Source organism: Hippoglossus stenolepis, chromosome 6, assembly GCF_022539355.2.
Source record: "Hippoglossus stenolepis isolate QCI-W04-F060 chromosome 6, HSTE1.2, whole genome shotgun sequence".
NCBI lineage: Eukaryota > Metazoa > Chordata > Actinopteri > Pleuronectiformes > Pleuronectidae > Hippoglossus > Hippoglossus stenolepis.
This window is the reverse complement of record NC_061488.1, coordinates 9,760,759-9,778,248: the sequence shown is the minus strand read 5'-3', so window position 1 is coordinate 9,778,248 and position 17,490 is coordinate 9,760,759. Positions and strand designations below refer to the sequence as shown.

The 17,490-nt window shown below is 43.2% G+C and overlaps 2 protein-coding genes across 7 annotated transcripts in view; one reads left to right on the top strand and one right to left on the bottom strand.

Moving 5' to 3' along the window:
- The window catches only part of zbtb46 (zinc finger and BTB domain containing 46), a 61,929-nt gene extending 52,490 nt beyond the window's left edge, over positions 1 to 9,439 (top strand). For 3 of the 5 annotated variants that reach the window (XM_035158506.2, XM_035158505.2, XM_035158507.2), the window contains exons 6-7: positions 774 to 816; positions 925 to 2,080. In XM_035158506.2, coding sequence (XP_035014397.2) covers positions 774 to 816; positions 925 to 1,706 — 825 coding nt within the window. In that variant the 3' untranslated portion in view covers positions 1,707 to 2,080. Of the gene's footprint in view, positions 1 to 773; positions 817 to 924; positions 2,081 to 4,655; positions 4,832 to 4,931 lie in introns of those variants that run through there. The other 2 variants (XM_047340236.1, XM_047340235.1) reach the window with 2 other exon arrangements.
- A 5,998-nt stretch (positions 9,440 to 15,437) lies between these two features.
- slc2a4rg (SLC2A4 regulator) overlaps positions 15,438 to 17,490 on the bottom strand; it is a 34,811-nt gene continuing 32,758 nt past the window's right edge. For both annotated transcript variants that reach the window (XM_035159987.2, XM_035159988.2), the window contains 2 exons: positions 16,663 to 16,790; positions 15,438 to 15,763 (listed from right to left, as the gene is read on the bottom strand). In XM_035159987.2, coding sequence (XP_035015878.1) covers positions 15,652 to 15,763; positions 16,663 to 16,790 — 240 coding nt within the window. In that variant the 3' untranslated portion in view covers positions 15,438 to 15,651. The remainder of the gene's footprint in view (positions 15,764 to 16,662; positions 16,791 to 17,490) is intronic.

Here is a 17,490-nt window from a genome sequence, read left to right as displayed (position 1 = left end):
GAGACTGAGTAGAATCAATACAAGTAGACAATGAGAGGTTTGCTCTCACAGCCCAGGAAATTGTTTGCTCTGCTTAGTGTGTGTGCATGTGTGTGTGCGTGTGTGTGAACACGACAGTATGAGCGCGTTTTCTGCCTGTGTGAGCGGGTGAGCATTTAGGAGCAGCGTTTGATTTCAGCGGACCTGCCTCCCAACAAGCCTCCCCATCTCTACGGACAAGCCATCTGTTTGCCCAGTGCACAGTGTTCTGTTCTTGGAGAGGGGGAGTAGGAGGAGGAGGAGGAGGAGGAGGAGGCCAAGGAAATGGGTGGGGGGGTGAAGGAATGACAGGAGCGTGGTGTAGATGGAGGACGGATACAGTCGAGGTGGAATGTACGACGGGAGAAGAAAGTGGGGACGGGTGCATCCAAGTGGGGGTTGAGTATATGAGTAACAGAGGGATTATATTATTAATACTATAGATCAACGGAAGAGCTCGTTCTGTGGGACAGCGCCGGCATCCAGGAACTGTCAGTTATTTACCGTACGGGACTTTTACTGTTTTTGCTTCCTCGTCTCTTTAAATCATTCTGACCTGTCATTTCTCTTCTTTTCTTTTTTTTTTCTTTTTCTGTTTTCATGTGTGTGTTTCTGTGTCTCTCACGTCGAAAAAAAACAACAACCTTGTCTTCACAGCTTCTTTCACCTGCCTGCCTCCTGCATGCCCAGACAATATTCCATACAGCCTGTATGAACGTGTGTTTGTGGCATAATGAATTGTTTTGTGTTTACAGGAGGTCATAAAGGATGAAGAGGATATGAAAGAATACAGCGCAGGTACGTTTCAGGCTGTATCCAAATACGTCATATCTAAAGAGGTGTTTCTTTTCTTCCTGTGCCATACATGTCTATTTCTCTCTCTCACACTGCCTCTTGCTATCTCAGGCTTGGAAGGTGATCAGTCTCCTGTCGAGAGGGATCAGATGGGCGATGGGAGCTGTGCTGGTGGGTTGATGCCTGCGTCAGTGTCCGAGGCTGGCAGAGGGACCAGAGGGCTGATGGTGCTGGGCGAAGAGGCTGGATCAGGGGAAAGATTCCTGCCAGAGCCCGGCGCCTGGCCCTCACAGGGGTTCGCCTGCTCCCTGTGCAAACGGCTGTTCAGCAGCCTGGAGCATCTCAGGGAACACGAATACCGCCACACCCTGTCTCTGATGGCCTTGTCCATGGACTGGGACATGCAGGGTCTGACCCAGCCCCGTCACCAGTCGCAGTCCCAGCCTCTCCCGTACCACCAGTCCCTCTACCGCTCGGCTGTGGCCGAGTCTGTGCCGGCACGCTACCTCTGCTCCCAGTGCCCCGCCAGCTTCACGCTCAAGTCCAACGCAGACCGACACGAGAAGACCATCCACTTCAAGAAGAAGCTGATGCAGTGTGTATACTGTCTGAAGCACTTCAGAGACCGCACAGACCTGCACAGGCACCTGTCGTCCGTGCACTCTAAAGAGAGAGGCCACACCTGCCCCGCCTGCGCCAAGGCCTTTAGCACCCAAAAGAACCTGGCGACACACGTTAAAGTGTGCTGCCAGGTGGGCTCAGTGCCAGGGACGATACTGGGAGGCGGCGCTGGGATGGAAATGTCCAGGGGCGGGGTTATATATCCACTGTGGCGGCTTTCTCAGGAGATGAAAGTTGACAATCATAATCACAGTATCAATGTGGAAGACTGAGACTGGATGCACAGGCTGCAGGTTCATGTACACACATCCACACCCATCAATTAGCGTTGTATCCTCACTTGTGTTGTTTGTTCATGCCAAAAATGACTTGTAGTGTCACTGCACTGATCCAAAATGTCTGTTGACATGATTATTAATCCATAGTGTTATTATTTTTTTTTTTTACATCTTGTCATATTTTTTATGATAGATGATATAACAACATGTCAGAGGTGCAGAATTTCTATGCAAAACGAATCTTTTAAACAAACTTTTGGCTGTACGCAGTGTTGTTAGGGTTTGTGAATAGCTTTGTAGATCTGGACGTATGAAGGTGAATGACTTTGTGCTGCGGGTGCAGAGAACAGGGGGTCGTGTCCCCCCACCCTCCAGCTCTAAACCACTTGTCTGGCTCGCTGTCGCCAGTCCCCCGTCTGACTCAAGTCTTCTCTCCTTTTTAGGCAGAGAGATCTTTATCTTTGTGTCCACCCCTGCCTGCGTTATGGGCACTAAGACACTCAGACACAGACACAGTTCATATCTGCTCGGCTTTCCTGTGGCTCACGGCCCACACAACCACACCACCCGCAGGAACTCTGTAGTATTGCAGCGGTGAGAGCTGAATGAAGTCAAATCAGATTAATTTTCCTCGGCAGTGCAACTCAATAAATGTTTAAAATATTCATTATCGGCACAAACGATGTCCATTTCAAATATCTGTGGTTACAGTAACTTGAAGAGAAAGGAAAGACAAAGTGATTCTGCCACGGATCCACCTCCACTGGACATGCAGGAGCTTGTCTCCAGTCGTCAGTCTGACACAATTGTCTTGGGTCAGTGCTGTGAGTTCAGTGCAGATGGAGGGGATGTGCCGATCGAGACAAAGCAAGCTAAAACAATAGAGCTGTAGCTGCTCAGATGGGGGTTGGGGTGGTGTCATTTTCTCTCTTTCTCTCTGCCCATCTTGCTCTGTCGCAGATCTGTGCATCTTCTAGTGGCTGAGTGTGGCTGGAGCTGGACAGTAATTGGCCCTTCATGGCTCCGACCCTTCTTAACCCCTGACCCCTCATCTGAAGAGGAAGTGGGGACCGAGGGGCAGATTCCCTTTAAAACCAGACGAGCTTAGTGATGTCACTGCTGCAGGCAGATAATGGTGTGGTTGTGAGTGCGAGGGAGAAAAATGGGGGGGAATCAAGGGTGACAAGTGGGAAAATGCGGGAGAGGAGAGTTAGGGAGGTGGTGAAGACAGAAGGCTGCAGGATCGTGGACTCAGTATTTAAAAATCCAGACACATTTCTGCCAAATGTTCCTCCTTTGAGTTTACAGCAGGCCTTTACCCTGCAACAAGATGTTGTCCTGATACAACCCAGCTCTCAAGGTTTTATTGTGTGTGCACTCACACTGTGAATACTGCACCCGAAGGGGAGACGTCCACCTGTGCTTCGCTCTAATAATCCACTCGCTCCGGCACATACGTAGAGCTGTGATTTCTGCATGCGTGCAGCGAAAAAAACACCATCTATTAGTGCATGTTGGGAATCTACCCCCTTGCTGTTGTATGTATGTGAGTGTGTGTGTGTGTGTGTGTGTATGTATATACAGTATATACACAATGAATTCCAAAATGCCAAATCCTTTCTAATACAAAATCCCATTTCTCAGGTAGCACACACTGTCCTAGCCAGCAGCAGAAACGGACTGGTAGGCTTAGAGAAGTCAGGAACTAATCAGGATCTCTGCAGTATCAGCCGCCGAGAAGAAATGGCAAATAGTGTGTGGATGTTGTGTAGTTTTTCTTTTTTTTTTTTTTGCATTGGAAAATGTGTTGTTTGTTAAGACTGAAAGATCATTTTAGGTTGTAAAAAAAACCCATGTATTGTATAAAAATATGTACTTTTCTAAACGGAATGAGATTCTGCTTGTAGTTTTTAATGCTGTAATTAAACTATTATGGAAATTGTGAAAACTTTATTTCCCTCTTTTCTGCAGCTATCTGTGTCCTGCACATCTTCACATAATCACAACAATATGTCTGTCTCATGTGTTTGCGTTAATTTGATGTCTGCTCTCATCTGTTGTGCAGTTTGTGTACATGCATGTTTGTTTTTTTTGTTGCTGTCACGTGTTTTAATCAGAACAGAAGTCGATTTGCCCGACGGAGGTAATTATATCATATTATTTCACTCATAGCGCAACTCGACCCTTAACTGTGTGTGAGACTCCATCCTTTATGTACAGTGAATGTGCACCGTGTGTGTTGTGCTGTGCGCATAAATTCAGCCCTGATCTTTCATGGTTATATACTGTATGCTTTGACTGCAAAGTTTCTCATTGGCTAGACACACACATACACCCCCACACACACACACACACACAATCTGCTTACTTGGATGCCCTTCACCTAGCTTAACTACCATTTAAGTCTAGACCTTGAGATAATTGGCTTAACAGACCTCTACACAAGAATCGGACATGGTATTAACATTATTTCAATTATTTTTTGTAAGGTGAATTATCCCTTTGTGTGTGTGTGTGTGTGTGTGTGCGCGTGTGAGCGCTTTTATTTCCCAACCTTCAAACTTCATGTCATCGTCTGTGTTTGTCTTTCTGTCTGTGTTTTCGCTGTCCATAGCCGAGACCTTCGAGAGCAGTGGAGGCAGACCGACTGTTGTGTTGTGTGTTTATAGTATCTCTTTGCCTTTATTGCTTTAGTATGGAGGAAGAGCTGTTGCCAGGGCAACTGTAGCTTTGACTGGGATTGGGGTGGCCATGGGAATTGATGGTACATTTCTAGACCATGCTGCTAATTAAATGTAATAACTGAGAAGTGACGTCTCGGTTTATTCAAACGAGCTTCACTCAACAATAATCTTTTCTCTCTCTCTCTCTCTCTCTCTCTCTCTCTCTCTCTCTCTCTCTCTTTTATCTCCTCCTTCCTTCCCTCTCTCTCTGTCCCTACAGTGAATGACTTCACGGTGATCCGTAAAAAGTTCAAGTGCCCCTACTGCAGCTTCTCTGCTATGCACCAGTGCATCCTAAAGAGGCACATGCGCTCACACACTGGTGAGAGGCCCTACCCCTGTGAAATCTGTGGCAAGAAGTTCACCAGGAGGGAGCACATGAAGAGGCACACACTGGTGAGGGGCCGCATACCGTCACCGGGAGGGGGCACTAAATTACACCTTATCCAAAGTGTAAATGAGTAATTGTTTGGAATGTTGTGTTTCTGTCCAACAGGTCCACAGCAAAGACAAGAAGTATGTATGTAAAGTGTGCAGCCGGGTCTTCATGTCGGCAGCCAGCGTCGGAATCAAACACGGCTCCCGGCGTCACGGCGTCTGCGCCGACTGCTCTGGCCGGGGCATGGCCGCACTGCTGGACCACAACGGGGAGGTGGGTGGAGACATTTCCCCTGAGGAGGAGCTGTATCCCGGCGATCGCTTCCACGACGACCAGGCGGAGTGCGACGGCGACGGGGAGGGGGAGGAGGAGATGCTGGTGGAAGGGGACGGCGAGATGATGGGAGAAGGGGAGGAGGAGGCGGTGAAGTGGAAGGACTCAGGGATGAGCGCCGAGGCACACGGAGCACTGGACAATGAGAAGGAGGAGAGCGACTCCTCGGCACAGGAGGGCGAGCAGCAGAACGGGACTGATCGGGAATTCACCTGGATCTCCTAGAACCCGTCCGGCTCCTGCTCGTGGCCTCGTCACACCAACCTCCTGAAGATCTCCTGCGATCTGCTGGGCAGAAATCACTGCTCTCTTTACCCATTCGTCCCCACGTGGGCGGGCCTTCCTCTGAACGGAAATGCTGTAGGGTGATGTGCGACAATGATCTAAAACCGTTATGAGTGACACGCTCAAATGCACACACACACACACACACACGCAAACACACACACACACACACACACAGACGCACACACACTTAAGGCTATTCTCAACCTTGGCTGCCATAGTAGAGGGAGAGTGGTGAAGAGTTGGCTCAAGGCTTTTTCTGCTTACCTCCTTTACTTCTGATGCAGTGTTTTGGTTTTTTTTGTGTGTGTGTGTTCCTTTCTTTCTTGAGGGTTCAGGCCAGAGTCCAGTAAGTTTTCTACTCCGTCACAGCAGGAATCAATGAGGACGCTGCCAAGGACATGGCCGACGTTGGACTGTAACTTTGTATGTTTGCCATCACAATCACCATGGAAACCAAGAATCACTGACAGTGTAGGGAAACAGCCAGGATGAGGAGGAAGAGGAGGATGAGGATGAAGAGGGGGGAGGGGGGTCCCCACCTTGGCTGTAATGTTTCTAGGGGAAAGTGTCTCTCTCTCTCTCTCTACGACTGAAGGGAGAGTTTGAATCTATTGCAAAGCTCCGTGTGTCAGAGGACGGGGCGGCCCGCTGGCACAGTGATGCAGAGTCCTACTGCCACAGACTTGCACTTTAACGACAACTGACTCCTATCAAAGCCCTGAACCCGTGGTTTACATTTTTTGATCTGATCTTTACTTACCTAAACAACTCGGTGACCGCACCTACCTTTAAGGATGTACTTCATGTCCTCTTGACTGTTATCACGAAATCGAGATCACTGAATCTTTGTGCAGATTGCTGTTTATATATAGCCTATGCCTTTCGGTGGGGTCCTTAATCTTTTCTTCACTTGAGTTTACCACCGTGGTTTCTATCGATTCATTCCAACAACAACTTTGACAAAATGTACATACAGATTTGTTTTTTTTGGTGGGGGGGGTTTTAAAACAAGGGAGTGAAGTGTGTGTGTGAGACAGAGAGAGAGAGTGAAAAAGAGTTCTACAGCGTCAAGAGTTTTAAACACGGTGCACATCAGCTTCTGCTTCCCTGTTTGGAAACACATTCAACACAAGCACACAGTGGATCCACGCCACCGACACCACGAGCTCTTTCTGTCTCTCTCGCCGTCTCCGGCTCAAGTTTCTCTCACGCTGACGATCGGACCTGAGAGCCTCGTCTCTCACCTGAAGAGGAGCTGCCTTTCTTTCTCTGTTTTTGTTACCTTTTCCCTTGCTCATGTAATTCCAGTTTCTGAACACACAGATTATGCAGACTCTTTATCTTTCTTTTGGTGATATATATATATATATATATATATATATATTTCCCTCCAGCTTTGTAAGGTTTAAAAGAAGATGATCAAAACTTGTGCTTGAAAATTCAGAGTTTGATATTTGTAGAGAGTGTAATATTAATTTGCTTTGTTTTAACGGCTATTTATTGAAAAACCCTGTTTGTGGATTCCTGATTCTTTTGAGAATTCCCTCCTCTCGCTCTGTGTGTGTGTGTGTGTGTGTGTGTGTGTGTGTGTGCGTGCGTGTGACTGCCTGAGTTTCCAAAAAAGTCTATATTGATTTTCTTAAAATTCTTTCTATGTTTTTTGGCAAAGTTAATGACAATTCAAGTGAGGCAGATGACGTGTCTTATTATGATTATCAGAACTATGATTACTGTTGTTGATGTTACTATAGTTAATTATTATTATTATTAAGTGCTGGATGCTAAGCTTTATTGTGTGTTCTTTTTTTTTTGGGATATTTTATATCTTGTATAAGGAAAAAAAAGCTTTTATACTTTGCCTTGTTGTGGACAGCAAGCCATGGGGCTTTTATCAACCTTTTATTGTGCCAGTTTACTCTTTTCCTGTCGTATTTGCGTTTTCTTTATTTTCAACCAAGGGGGGGAAACAACGTCACCGTCAGACTTCTCTGTTAGATATTGATTGAAACATATATTCCGCACACGCTTTTTTTTGCATCACTAATGTAAACTAATTGATTAATATCGAACCAAAACCGATCTAGTACCTTGTATACATGAAGTGCTTTTGTTTCACAGTCTCTGTGTGTGCAGGTGCTTTTTGATTTATTGTTGTGGTTAACAGTTTTGTTGTTGGGTTGTTGTTTTTTTACTATTATTATTATTATTATTATTTTTGAACCTGTCACTATTTGTCACAGTTTGAAAATGTGCACATGTTATGGTATTATCGTGAATATGAAGGGCTGCGTGAAAGGACCGGCTAGCTTTTGAAGACTGCATCTTAGAACCAAGCAGATTTTTTTTGTTTATTTCCTTTGTTCTACTGTCTCACGCCTTCACAGGGACACAATCAAGTAGAAATGCAGCATGCCGACGATCGGGTTGAGTCTATGTGCTGTGTTTCTGTCCGCTGGCGTTTTACTGACTCCACTCTTGTTCATTCACATAAAGGGAAAGTAACTCTGGGAAACATGTTGTTGCCAGTGCTGACCGCACACACACACACACACACACACACACACACACACACACACACATACAGACACACACACATCAGGCCTCCCTGCTACAGGTGCCATGGACTGCACTTCCCATCAACCCCCACTGAGAAAATCAGTTCAATCCGATTTGTGATGCTTTCTTCATGTCCGGCGATGTCTTTTGATTTGATTGGTGTTATTTATTGGATTTTTTTGTTTGTTTTTGTGTTGGACCCATTTTACGTAGTACTTTTCCGAGGTGACAATGGAAGAAAGACAATGGGGTAGGATTTCTATGAATGTTAATGTTGGGTGTGGAAGGAGCCCATGATCAGCGACCAATCTCTGTCCTGTGGTTCCATTGTGGCCACTGGGAGACGTCTGGATGTATGTGTGACCCCCTGTTCCTGCGCTCTTCTCACAACCTGTACCGTATGTCTTCTTCCTCATACCGGGTTGTACTTCAGGAAAACGTCTGCCATCAACCCCTCAATATGTGCCTCAATGACATTCCACCCGTGTGTGCTTGTTGTGAGAGTGCTTGCTCCTTGACTATCTGTGTCGACGGAAAGAGATTACCGAGATGTGACTGATCATATTAGAGGCGCGGCAAACCGTTTTTCTTTTTGTTGAGGATGATACTTCGACGAGACAAATCATGATGGGCGACTGCGATTCTCCTTCCCACCGCGTGTTGATGACCTTCTGTGCCCTGATTCTGTGGTCTTAACTGCATGCCTGTGTTCATTTTTGTCATACCAAAGCGACGTCTTCGGCATCTGCACACAACTGTCTCATTCCACACGATGCAAAACTGGAACTGTTTGCTCTGCTGCAGATGAATATGGGTATTCTTAGACGTGTACAAATTGCAATCCTCATTTAGCCTGTATAGCTTGATTCACATGTGCAAATCATGAAGCCATAGATATGGGTATATCTATATTATACTATATTTCAAAATTTGGCGCTTTTTACTTTAGATTTTGTTCTTCTACTAAGAGTGATGTGTGTATACCTTCATATATATGAATTTATATTACTATTATATATTATTTATTTTCCCCCTCGAGTTTCAGAGGGTGTTTAATTTGTAAAAGTTTGCCCTTGCAGCTTGAGGTTTGTTTATTTTCATTGGGAATATTGTTCAATATGATACTGACTTTATATTGATGATTATCATAAACCTGTGTTTGTAACAAAATGTGTTAAATAATCAACAAAAAAAAAAAAGCCTGTCCTGTTTTTACACCCGTTTTGTTTCGGGCAGATTTAAGTGCTCTTGTGCAGATATTTTTCGGTTGATAGTACTGATCACAAAAACGTTTTTACCATGAGCCTCCTGTTTTGATGTTGGGGCGGGCCCGGCGGCCATGCAAGCCTCTTTCTAACTTCATGTTTAGTGGAAGAATTAGCTTGACTATTATTTGCAAAAACCAATCAGTCTCAATAAATTTTGAAATTGCTGCTGTAAAGAAGTGACCGACTGTGTGCTGTGCCTTTTTGTGTGTCGTCATTAGCAACCGCTGTCCACAAGGGGTCAGAATAGACAAGTCAAATAAAGAAGATACAGGGACGAACCCAGTCAACATTAGCTTACATCACCGCACGTCAAACTTTATCATAAACTAATCTCCTGAAGTGATTCATCTACATATTAAATTTAAAAAAAATAATGAATGGGACACCAGCCTTTTTTCTTCCATTCAGATTTATTTTCTTTCTGTCACATTATATCACATTGATCACATTATCAGCATCATACATGGTCATCCATCTTTTCAAGCACTAGTCACGGGCTTGACATTCACACAAATACTCTTTGAGTGCACCACTCCTCAGAAAGTGCTTCCTCCGTGTGTGGGGCTGCTGATGAAGACCAGAGGCGGAGCCCACACACAGGAGGAATCTCGCCCCTCCAGTGAAGACCTGAGGCTGACGTCGCGTTTCCCTCAAAACGCGGCACCCTGCACGTGAGGGTGACGGTCTGCGATGAGCGGTGTTTGCATTTAGAGGGAAACAAGCTAAATCAGCCCTGGGTCATCAGTTCCTGAAGGGGGGACATCTAACACATAAAAACCCTTCAGTGTTCTTTCTCCTAACACAAAAACAAACAGGAAAAGAAATGAGCGATGCTAGACATGCAAAACAACCTCAAACTCAACCAGACAATCAATCAATCAATCGATCAATCAATCAATCAATCAATCAATAAGAAAACGGGAACAAAGCCAAAAAAAAAGTTTTCACCCCAGCCAGTGTAAGGCTCAGTAAAAACACAACAGGGAAAAGGAGATGGGACAGACAGAGTGTAAAAGCCTGGACAAACGACACAAGCACAGTAGAAGAAGCCGGAAAAATGAGTGGAGCTGCCATTGCAATGCATTACATTTGATTTGGAAGGAGATCTATTGGCTTTGCTGCTGCTGGTTTACACACAAATGAAAACTGACATTCAAGAAAGCAGCACACAAACTTTTTGACATATTTGGAAAATACGAAGGCTTTTTTTTATATGCACATTTCAAGGGTTTAGTTTAGCTTAATATACTGGGTAAAGGCTTAGGTGGGACCACAGTAAAGCTGGAGAGCACACGAACAGGAAATGGAAAAGGACAAGGTGATTAAAGAATAATCACTGTAGTGAGTAAGGAAATGGGAAGGATATGTCGAGTAGGAAACAAGTGGAAAACACTAAAAGCGTGCCGTCTGTTGGAATGTGCAGGGCAGCATACAGGTTCCCGCCAGGTTAAAAAACGTTTTCATCATGACCAAAAAAAAAAGGGCGAAGGGTATCCTGCCTATCAACACCTTAACGTCACAACCACAAACAACATCCACGATAACCACACATTCCAAAACAAATTCCATATGGCAGGGAGAAAAGACAACAACAACAACAAAAGACGAAACAGCAACAGTGTGAGCGAGTCGCCCCGATGTCACCAGAAAAAGCTCAAGTTAGTTCTTGTTCCATTATAAAGCACACGATTGCACAAAGTAAGATAGTAAAGCAATACTGCATGGTTGTGTTATGATTTAGCAGTGTGGCGACAGCTGTCTGTGGGTGTTAAAGGTTCGGATGCTAAAAATCTGGACGCGCTACTGGTTCTCTACAGGCAGTACACAACAAGCTAACAAATATAACGACAACAACAAAAAAAGACTTTTCTTTTTGTAGGTTTTACATTCAACAGGTTTTGTTTTTCTCCCCTTTGCCTCTAAGCTACAATATACATTGAATCGTTACGTGTTATGTTCACTATAGCTTCTCAATCGACTCTTGAAAAAAATGAAAGAAAAATATTCTGAGCAACTGCACTTTAAAAAAAAAAAATTTCCTTTTCATATAACAAGATACAACAACAAAGAAAACAACAATATATGAAAAAAAAAGCCTCGCGGTTCTCTTTTGTTGCATATGTACAAGATAGCCCTGAAACAGCAAAATCCATCAATAACGTCACTGCGCGTCTCGCGTCTGATTTCCATCCACTGTCAATCTCCAGTTTCCCTGCACGCCCATGACGTCAGCTTTACTCTCCATCTCTCACTTTCTACGGGAAATATTTAATTGTTGATCTGTTTTGCAGAAATCCACCAATAACGTTCTGTTGTCCCTTGTACCCAGAGTTCTCTCTGGTCACGATGACCCCCCCGTCCCAGCCAAGCTGAGCTCTTAATGATGCAGCCTGGGCCTCAATCGCAACTGGCCAGTTTAGTGCATCTAAAAAAAGAGGTGGAGCGGTGCCAACAAGCGCAGGAACCTGTCAGCGGATCATGTGCTAACAGTCCTATTCAGTGCTGGCATAAGCATCGGCCTCTGACCCTGCTGGTGGAATCTAAAAGTGCTTACACTGAGGATGGAGAGGGAGCTGATGGGCTGCATTTGACACTTGATATTTGACCAAACTGGAGATAACAGAATTAAAAGTGATATCCAGCACTAATAATAGTTACTACCTCAGCTCAGTAAAATGTAAAGAAGCGTGAACCTGCTTTTTTTTTTTGTCTTTTGTTTTTTGTTTAAGTAAAGGAAGCACAAAGAGGAGCTTTATGGATAGAAAGTGTGTGTGTGTGTGTAATATGAAAGAAACTCCAGGCGATAAAACGCTGTTAAGCATCTGTTACCAAGACGATAATGTGTAGCTACCGAATGAGACCGGTGTTTTCCCATCACTGAGACAAGGCAGGTGCTGCTCTCGGCCCTTGGCACTCCTCCAAGGAAAGGCAAAGTGACCGACTACCTAAGTACCACACTGTACTTCCCAGTACCGCACTTCCACGACTGCCAGCACCACGATGTTTAGTGCGATAAAATCCGACACAGAGAGCAAGACATCAACTGTCGAGCTGATAATGGGGGGGCCCCCCGAAGGTACAGAGACCCCATTCCCTGATACCCCATTTTACTCCATCGGGCAGTGACGACACAACCCTCCCAACCCCCCTCGAAAATAAACTTCAAAAATGTAAGTATATAAAATGTCCATGTATAAAAACATGTCTTTGCGCAGTGCAACATAGTGCAATTTCATTAGGTCAGTATACCTTTTCCTTTTAATGTTCTTTTCATTGGCACTTTGTGAAGTTTCTGACCGGAAGAGGCCTCCCGAGAGAGAGAGAGGGGGGGGGGGGAGGCCTAGCTTATCTGGGACACCCCTGGAATAAACACTTTACAGGCAGGATTGGTAATTTTTAAAAACATCACGGTGGTTTTACAACAGGAACTGAAGGACATATTAATAAGTACTTTTACAGCCACGGCGATCAAATGTGTGCTTCGTGTGTTTTCTTTCCTGCTCATTGACCTCAAGCCGGCAATGAACAATCAGCCATCTGCTTCTCGTCTTTCGCGGAGAAATCGCAACTGGTCAGCTACGACCAGGTGGCATCAGCCGACAGCACGAGTGACCCTGTGGCGGCAGAGGACAGTGCAGGTGTTTCTATGGCGACAGATGTGTGAGGTCGCACTGATTCTAAGTATGCTCAAAGTTGTCCTGCTTAAACAGGGAAGGACAGGCACTCTCTATTTCTCTGCATGTGTGTGTCATACGTTGCCATGGTGACTAGGTAAGGTCAATGTCAGAAGCACTCAGAGAGTAGAGGACACAGATTCTACATTCAAAACGCTGCTGACAAACAGCGAGAGAGTGAATCTCCTCAAAAATATACATCTACTGTCATGACTCTGCCTCCAGATCAGTAAAACGCCTGATAAAGGTTAAATAGTTTGAGGCAAATTTGTGATTTAGGGGCTACATAAATATATAAATTGGCTTTAGTGTATGGGCTATAAGAAACAAACTTATTTAAATCTAAAGTGTGACTCGGAAGATCGTCCACAGCTAATGAGGGGAAACATGAGAAAGTTCATCTCTTGGAGAAATTTCTCAACTCTGGAATTACTTTAAAAGTTCAGTGTGTAAGATTAAGGTGAAAGGGATCTTTTGGCAGAAATTGAATATAAAATAATCCTTGAGCCCTTTATATTTAAATACTCTATATTTACATCAGAGTGAGTCCTCTCTATGGAGGCCGCCATGTTTTTTACATAAGTCCAAATTAAACATCTTTTGAGTTTTTATGAAAACCAAAGGCTGCCACAGGTTCTCTATCATGTTTGGAACGGGAGGGTGAGGTGAGGGGTATTCAGCTGCAACATGCAACTTTCACCACTAGATGTCACTAAATTCTACACACTGAACCTTTAAATATGGCTACTCTGTCTTCTACTTTCATCACTATCATTATTATGTTGTCTATAAATGGCATCAGGTCAATTACACATGCGTTTCACCCTGCAGGGGCACATTTTGAGTTTGGTAATGAGTAGTTGACTCATGTCACAGTATTTGACTTTTGCAGGAAAACTGAACGTCTTTTACAAATATCTCTAAAAATTGTAAGATCACTGCTGTCTTTGCATTTTTTCATTGTTTTTATGTTTTATATCTTTTATATATATTTATATAACAGCTGATACAGATGCAAAGCAACAAACAAATTGGGGTTTAAATTTAAAGGATGTCATTTTCTAAGAATGGCCAATGGAAAGGGATATATTAAGAAATTACAATTTTTAACAAACTACAAATCTACCACCTGTATTTTATCTAAAGTTTGAAAACGTGGCCAGCTACTATTTAATATTAGAGACCTATTCTAAAAAAAGTAAGACTCCACTTTGGTTCAACATTTTAAAACTTTTGCTACACTTACTACACCAACACCTCTGCTCTGCACTCAACTTGATTAGATTCTTCCTTTTCTCTATTTCAAATGTCGGACCAGAGTAAAAGACCAATTTAAAAAGATTAAACACCTACTAGAAACACAGGGGAAAAGTCTTGATTCCTATGAAGTTAACTCGGGGAATCTACAAATGTCTCAATGCTGGTTAATTATAATTTTTCAAACTACTACAGATTGTGTAACCTCTCCATTGAAAACTGTAACAAATGATTTAGAGGGCCTGACTTATTATCAGGTAGTGATTGTTGGGTTACAATCTCTATTTACCTACACACACAATTTACACCAGTCAGACTATAAGTTAGTTTCAAAGGGCAGTTATCATTCATGTATCATTCACCGTGGTAAACAATCTCTTTGAGAACATCAACTGTCAGCAAATGACAACCACAAAGCAAGAAATACAATATTAATTGCTGTAATCCTGCTGATTGCACAGTGCAACTGCTCGTTGCTTCAAGAACTCATCGCTGAAAATAAACTCTATAATACGAAATAGATATCCACTCTCTCTGCTGTGGTTACAGTGATACTCCAAAAGATGACTCATTTCTTCAAGGAGCATATCTCTAGGGCAAAATTATAGTAAAGGAGAGAGGGACATATATTTCATGGATTGTGTACATCTCTAGAAAATATTTTTGGAAAGTCAAGGGGAAACTCTGTACCACTTGGTGTGAGTTTTTTGTGCACTTTTCTTGCTAAATTCATAGACGTGTCGCTGGCTGTACTGAATTGAATTGGTGGTTAAGATATTGAAATAACATGCAGTCGATACACAGTACGACTGCAGAAGACAGTGATGTTAGATTTGGTATTGAGCTCACACCTACGCTGTTGGTTGTAAGTGAACCGGCGTCTTGCCTTTGGTAGGTTTGAAGTCCCTTAAACAGTGATAATGAGAAACAAATATGCTACAGAGGTCTTACCAAGCAAATCTGGTTAACCCTTGAACCTCTGAAAAGAGTCATGATCCACCCCGCAAACAGTAGCTTACATGATGCTCCTGTAACGAACAACAGAGTTTACCAAAAAGCTTATCTGAAGTCTTTACACATTGCCTTGAGTTGAGAAAAATGTGATAAACAAAAATCAAATCAGACATTTCGGAATCCAATTTAAAAAATCTTTTTTTTTTTTTCTTATTCATCCTCAGAGTGAAAATATCTCAGTCTTAGAAAAAGTCTCCAAACCTACATAAAGTTCTTTTTTCTTGCCGATTTTCTTTTTTTTTTTATTAACCCACCGGTTTTATTCTCTCTTTGTGTTTGGAAACAGAAAGAGAAAGAGAAGGCGAAGCCCCGGCCGGGCTGGAGGAAGCAGCGCTGAGAGCTCCGTTGTGAAGAAATCTCCCCTCGTCTCCTCAGTGGAAGAGTCCACCTCGCCATCGCTCCGAGTGAGGAAGAGCTCATCTCACAGAGGTTGGGAAGGGGACTGGATTAGTCGGTGAATCTCTGACAGGCTTTTTTCCAGCGACAGGCTGTGCACCACATGTCTCTCTTCTCCATGCCGTACACCTTTCGGCACTTCTTTGCCTCCCCACGGGGTTTCCTTGGTAACAGCAGATGTGACAGCATAAGGACATGCACACAGACATCCAGGCACCCACACAGGCAACAAAAACAAAAAAACACACACATATGTACAATGTGCTCTGTGGGACCTAAATTTATCCCTTTGCATGGAGGTGCATTTCCCATCAACAATTAAATATAAATGAGAATGTATATATAATTTTTCTACAGAAAGATTCAGGATAATTTATAATAATGTAAACTAGAATCAAACTGGAATCATTGTGAAATGAAAAACTCTGGACCTCCTACTGAGGAATGGATGAAACAGCTTCAGGTTCACAGTAAAATTCCCTACAGCTTGTATTTAGATTTTAATTATAATTAAAATCGTTTCTGCTGGCTGCACTTTAAAAAGCTCATGTTAAATCCTACAGTTACCCTACGAGGACTAAGTCTGAGATGTGGTGGTATTTTGGATTATATGACAGTGCTGAGGGAAACTAGATCCAAGATGGTCTCCTGTCTGCAGAACTTTGAATGCAAGAAAAGTTAATATTAAGCACAATGCATGATGTGGGGACTTCAGACAAAATGTCATGGTTTGTCCGTCAAAGCTTTTCAATAACGTAAATAAAAAGCTTTCAGTGTTAACTACACTTGCACGTTATTGTGTAGCTGTATGTTGTGTGTCTGCAGACTCAATTCACACATTGTTCATGAATCTACGGAGCTTAGTTTAGTCTATCAACGTATTTTGTTGAATCGCTTGTAAAAGTTTTCCAGCAGGAGAAATAATATCACTTTTTCCTTGCAATCACCATCATCATCTTCTTACTCATTTGTATTAATACAAATGATGTATGGGGACATTGCACATAATCAAATGCAAAACAGATGATAGACTGAGTATTTGAGTAAACAGCTGCTACATACCTGGTTCCTGGTATCGACTTAGCTGGTGGCGTTACCAAAGGATGGTTCTTAATAACAGTGGTGTGTGTGTTGGCTGCCGGCTGCCGCTTTTCACCGATGCTGACAGTTCGGACTTGGGTCACAGGCCCCTGCAAGAGAGAGGAGACACCATGAGGGCCACACCCAATATTCACTAAAGTTTTCAGAGTATGTTTCTCAAGTAATTTATCATATTTTACAGTGAAACAGTTTCCTGTTTTATGAACTGTCTCTGCTCCAGCAACAAGCCTTTATATGATATTATACTTGTTACGGTCATTATCACTGTAACCAACATGAAAACCAGGCACAGAGAACACAGATAGATTTAGTAACACACATATATATATATATATAAATAACTGAGTGGCGCTCTGTACTGTGCAACGTCAAAAAGCAACAGACAGACAAGTATCACACGCAGTTACATGCATTGCTGTTGTTAGGATTAATATGACTGTTTTCCTGTGTTTATCAGATAAAGAGCATTGGTAACACGAACCATGATCACTAACTGGCTGCTCAATCTTACTCACCTTCCTGTTTCCACTGTTCAACATCATTTCATCCTAAATTCATCAGTACGTCTTTATCTACAACCAGAGAAGCTGGTATTACACACGTTCTTCTGTCCCTGCAGTGGAGGAGGCCCGTAAGTTTTATTATTGATTTTAAGATCCTTTTATTGGATTGTAAATCTTTAAACAGTTCTGTGCCTGAGTATGTCTAATTTGCTTTTAAGATACAGTTTGTGCCTCCAACATCCCTCAGGACCTCGTAGTGTCTCCTGTGGAGTGCTGGAGCTGAGAC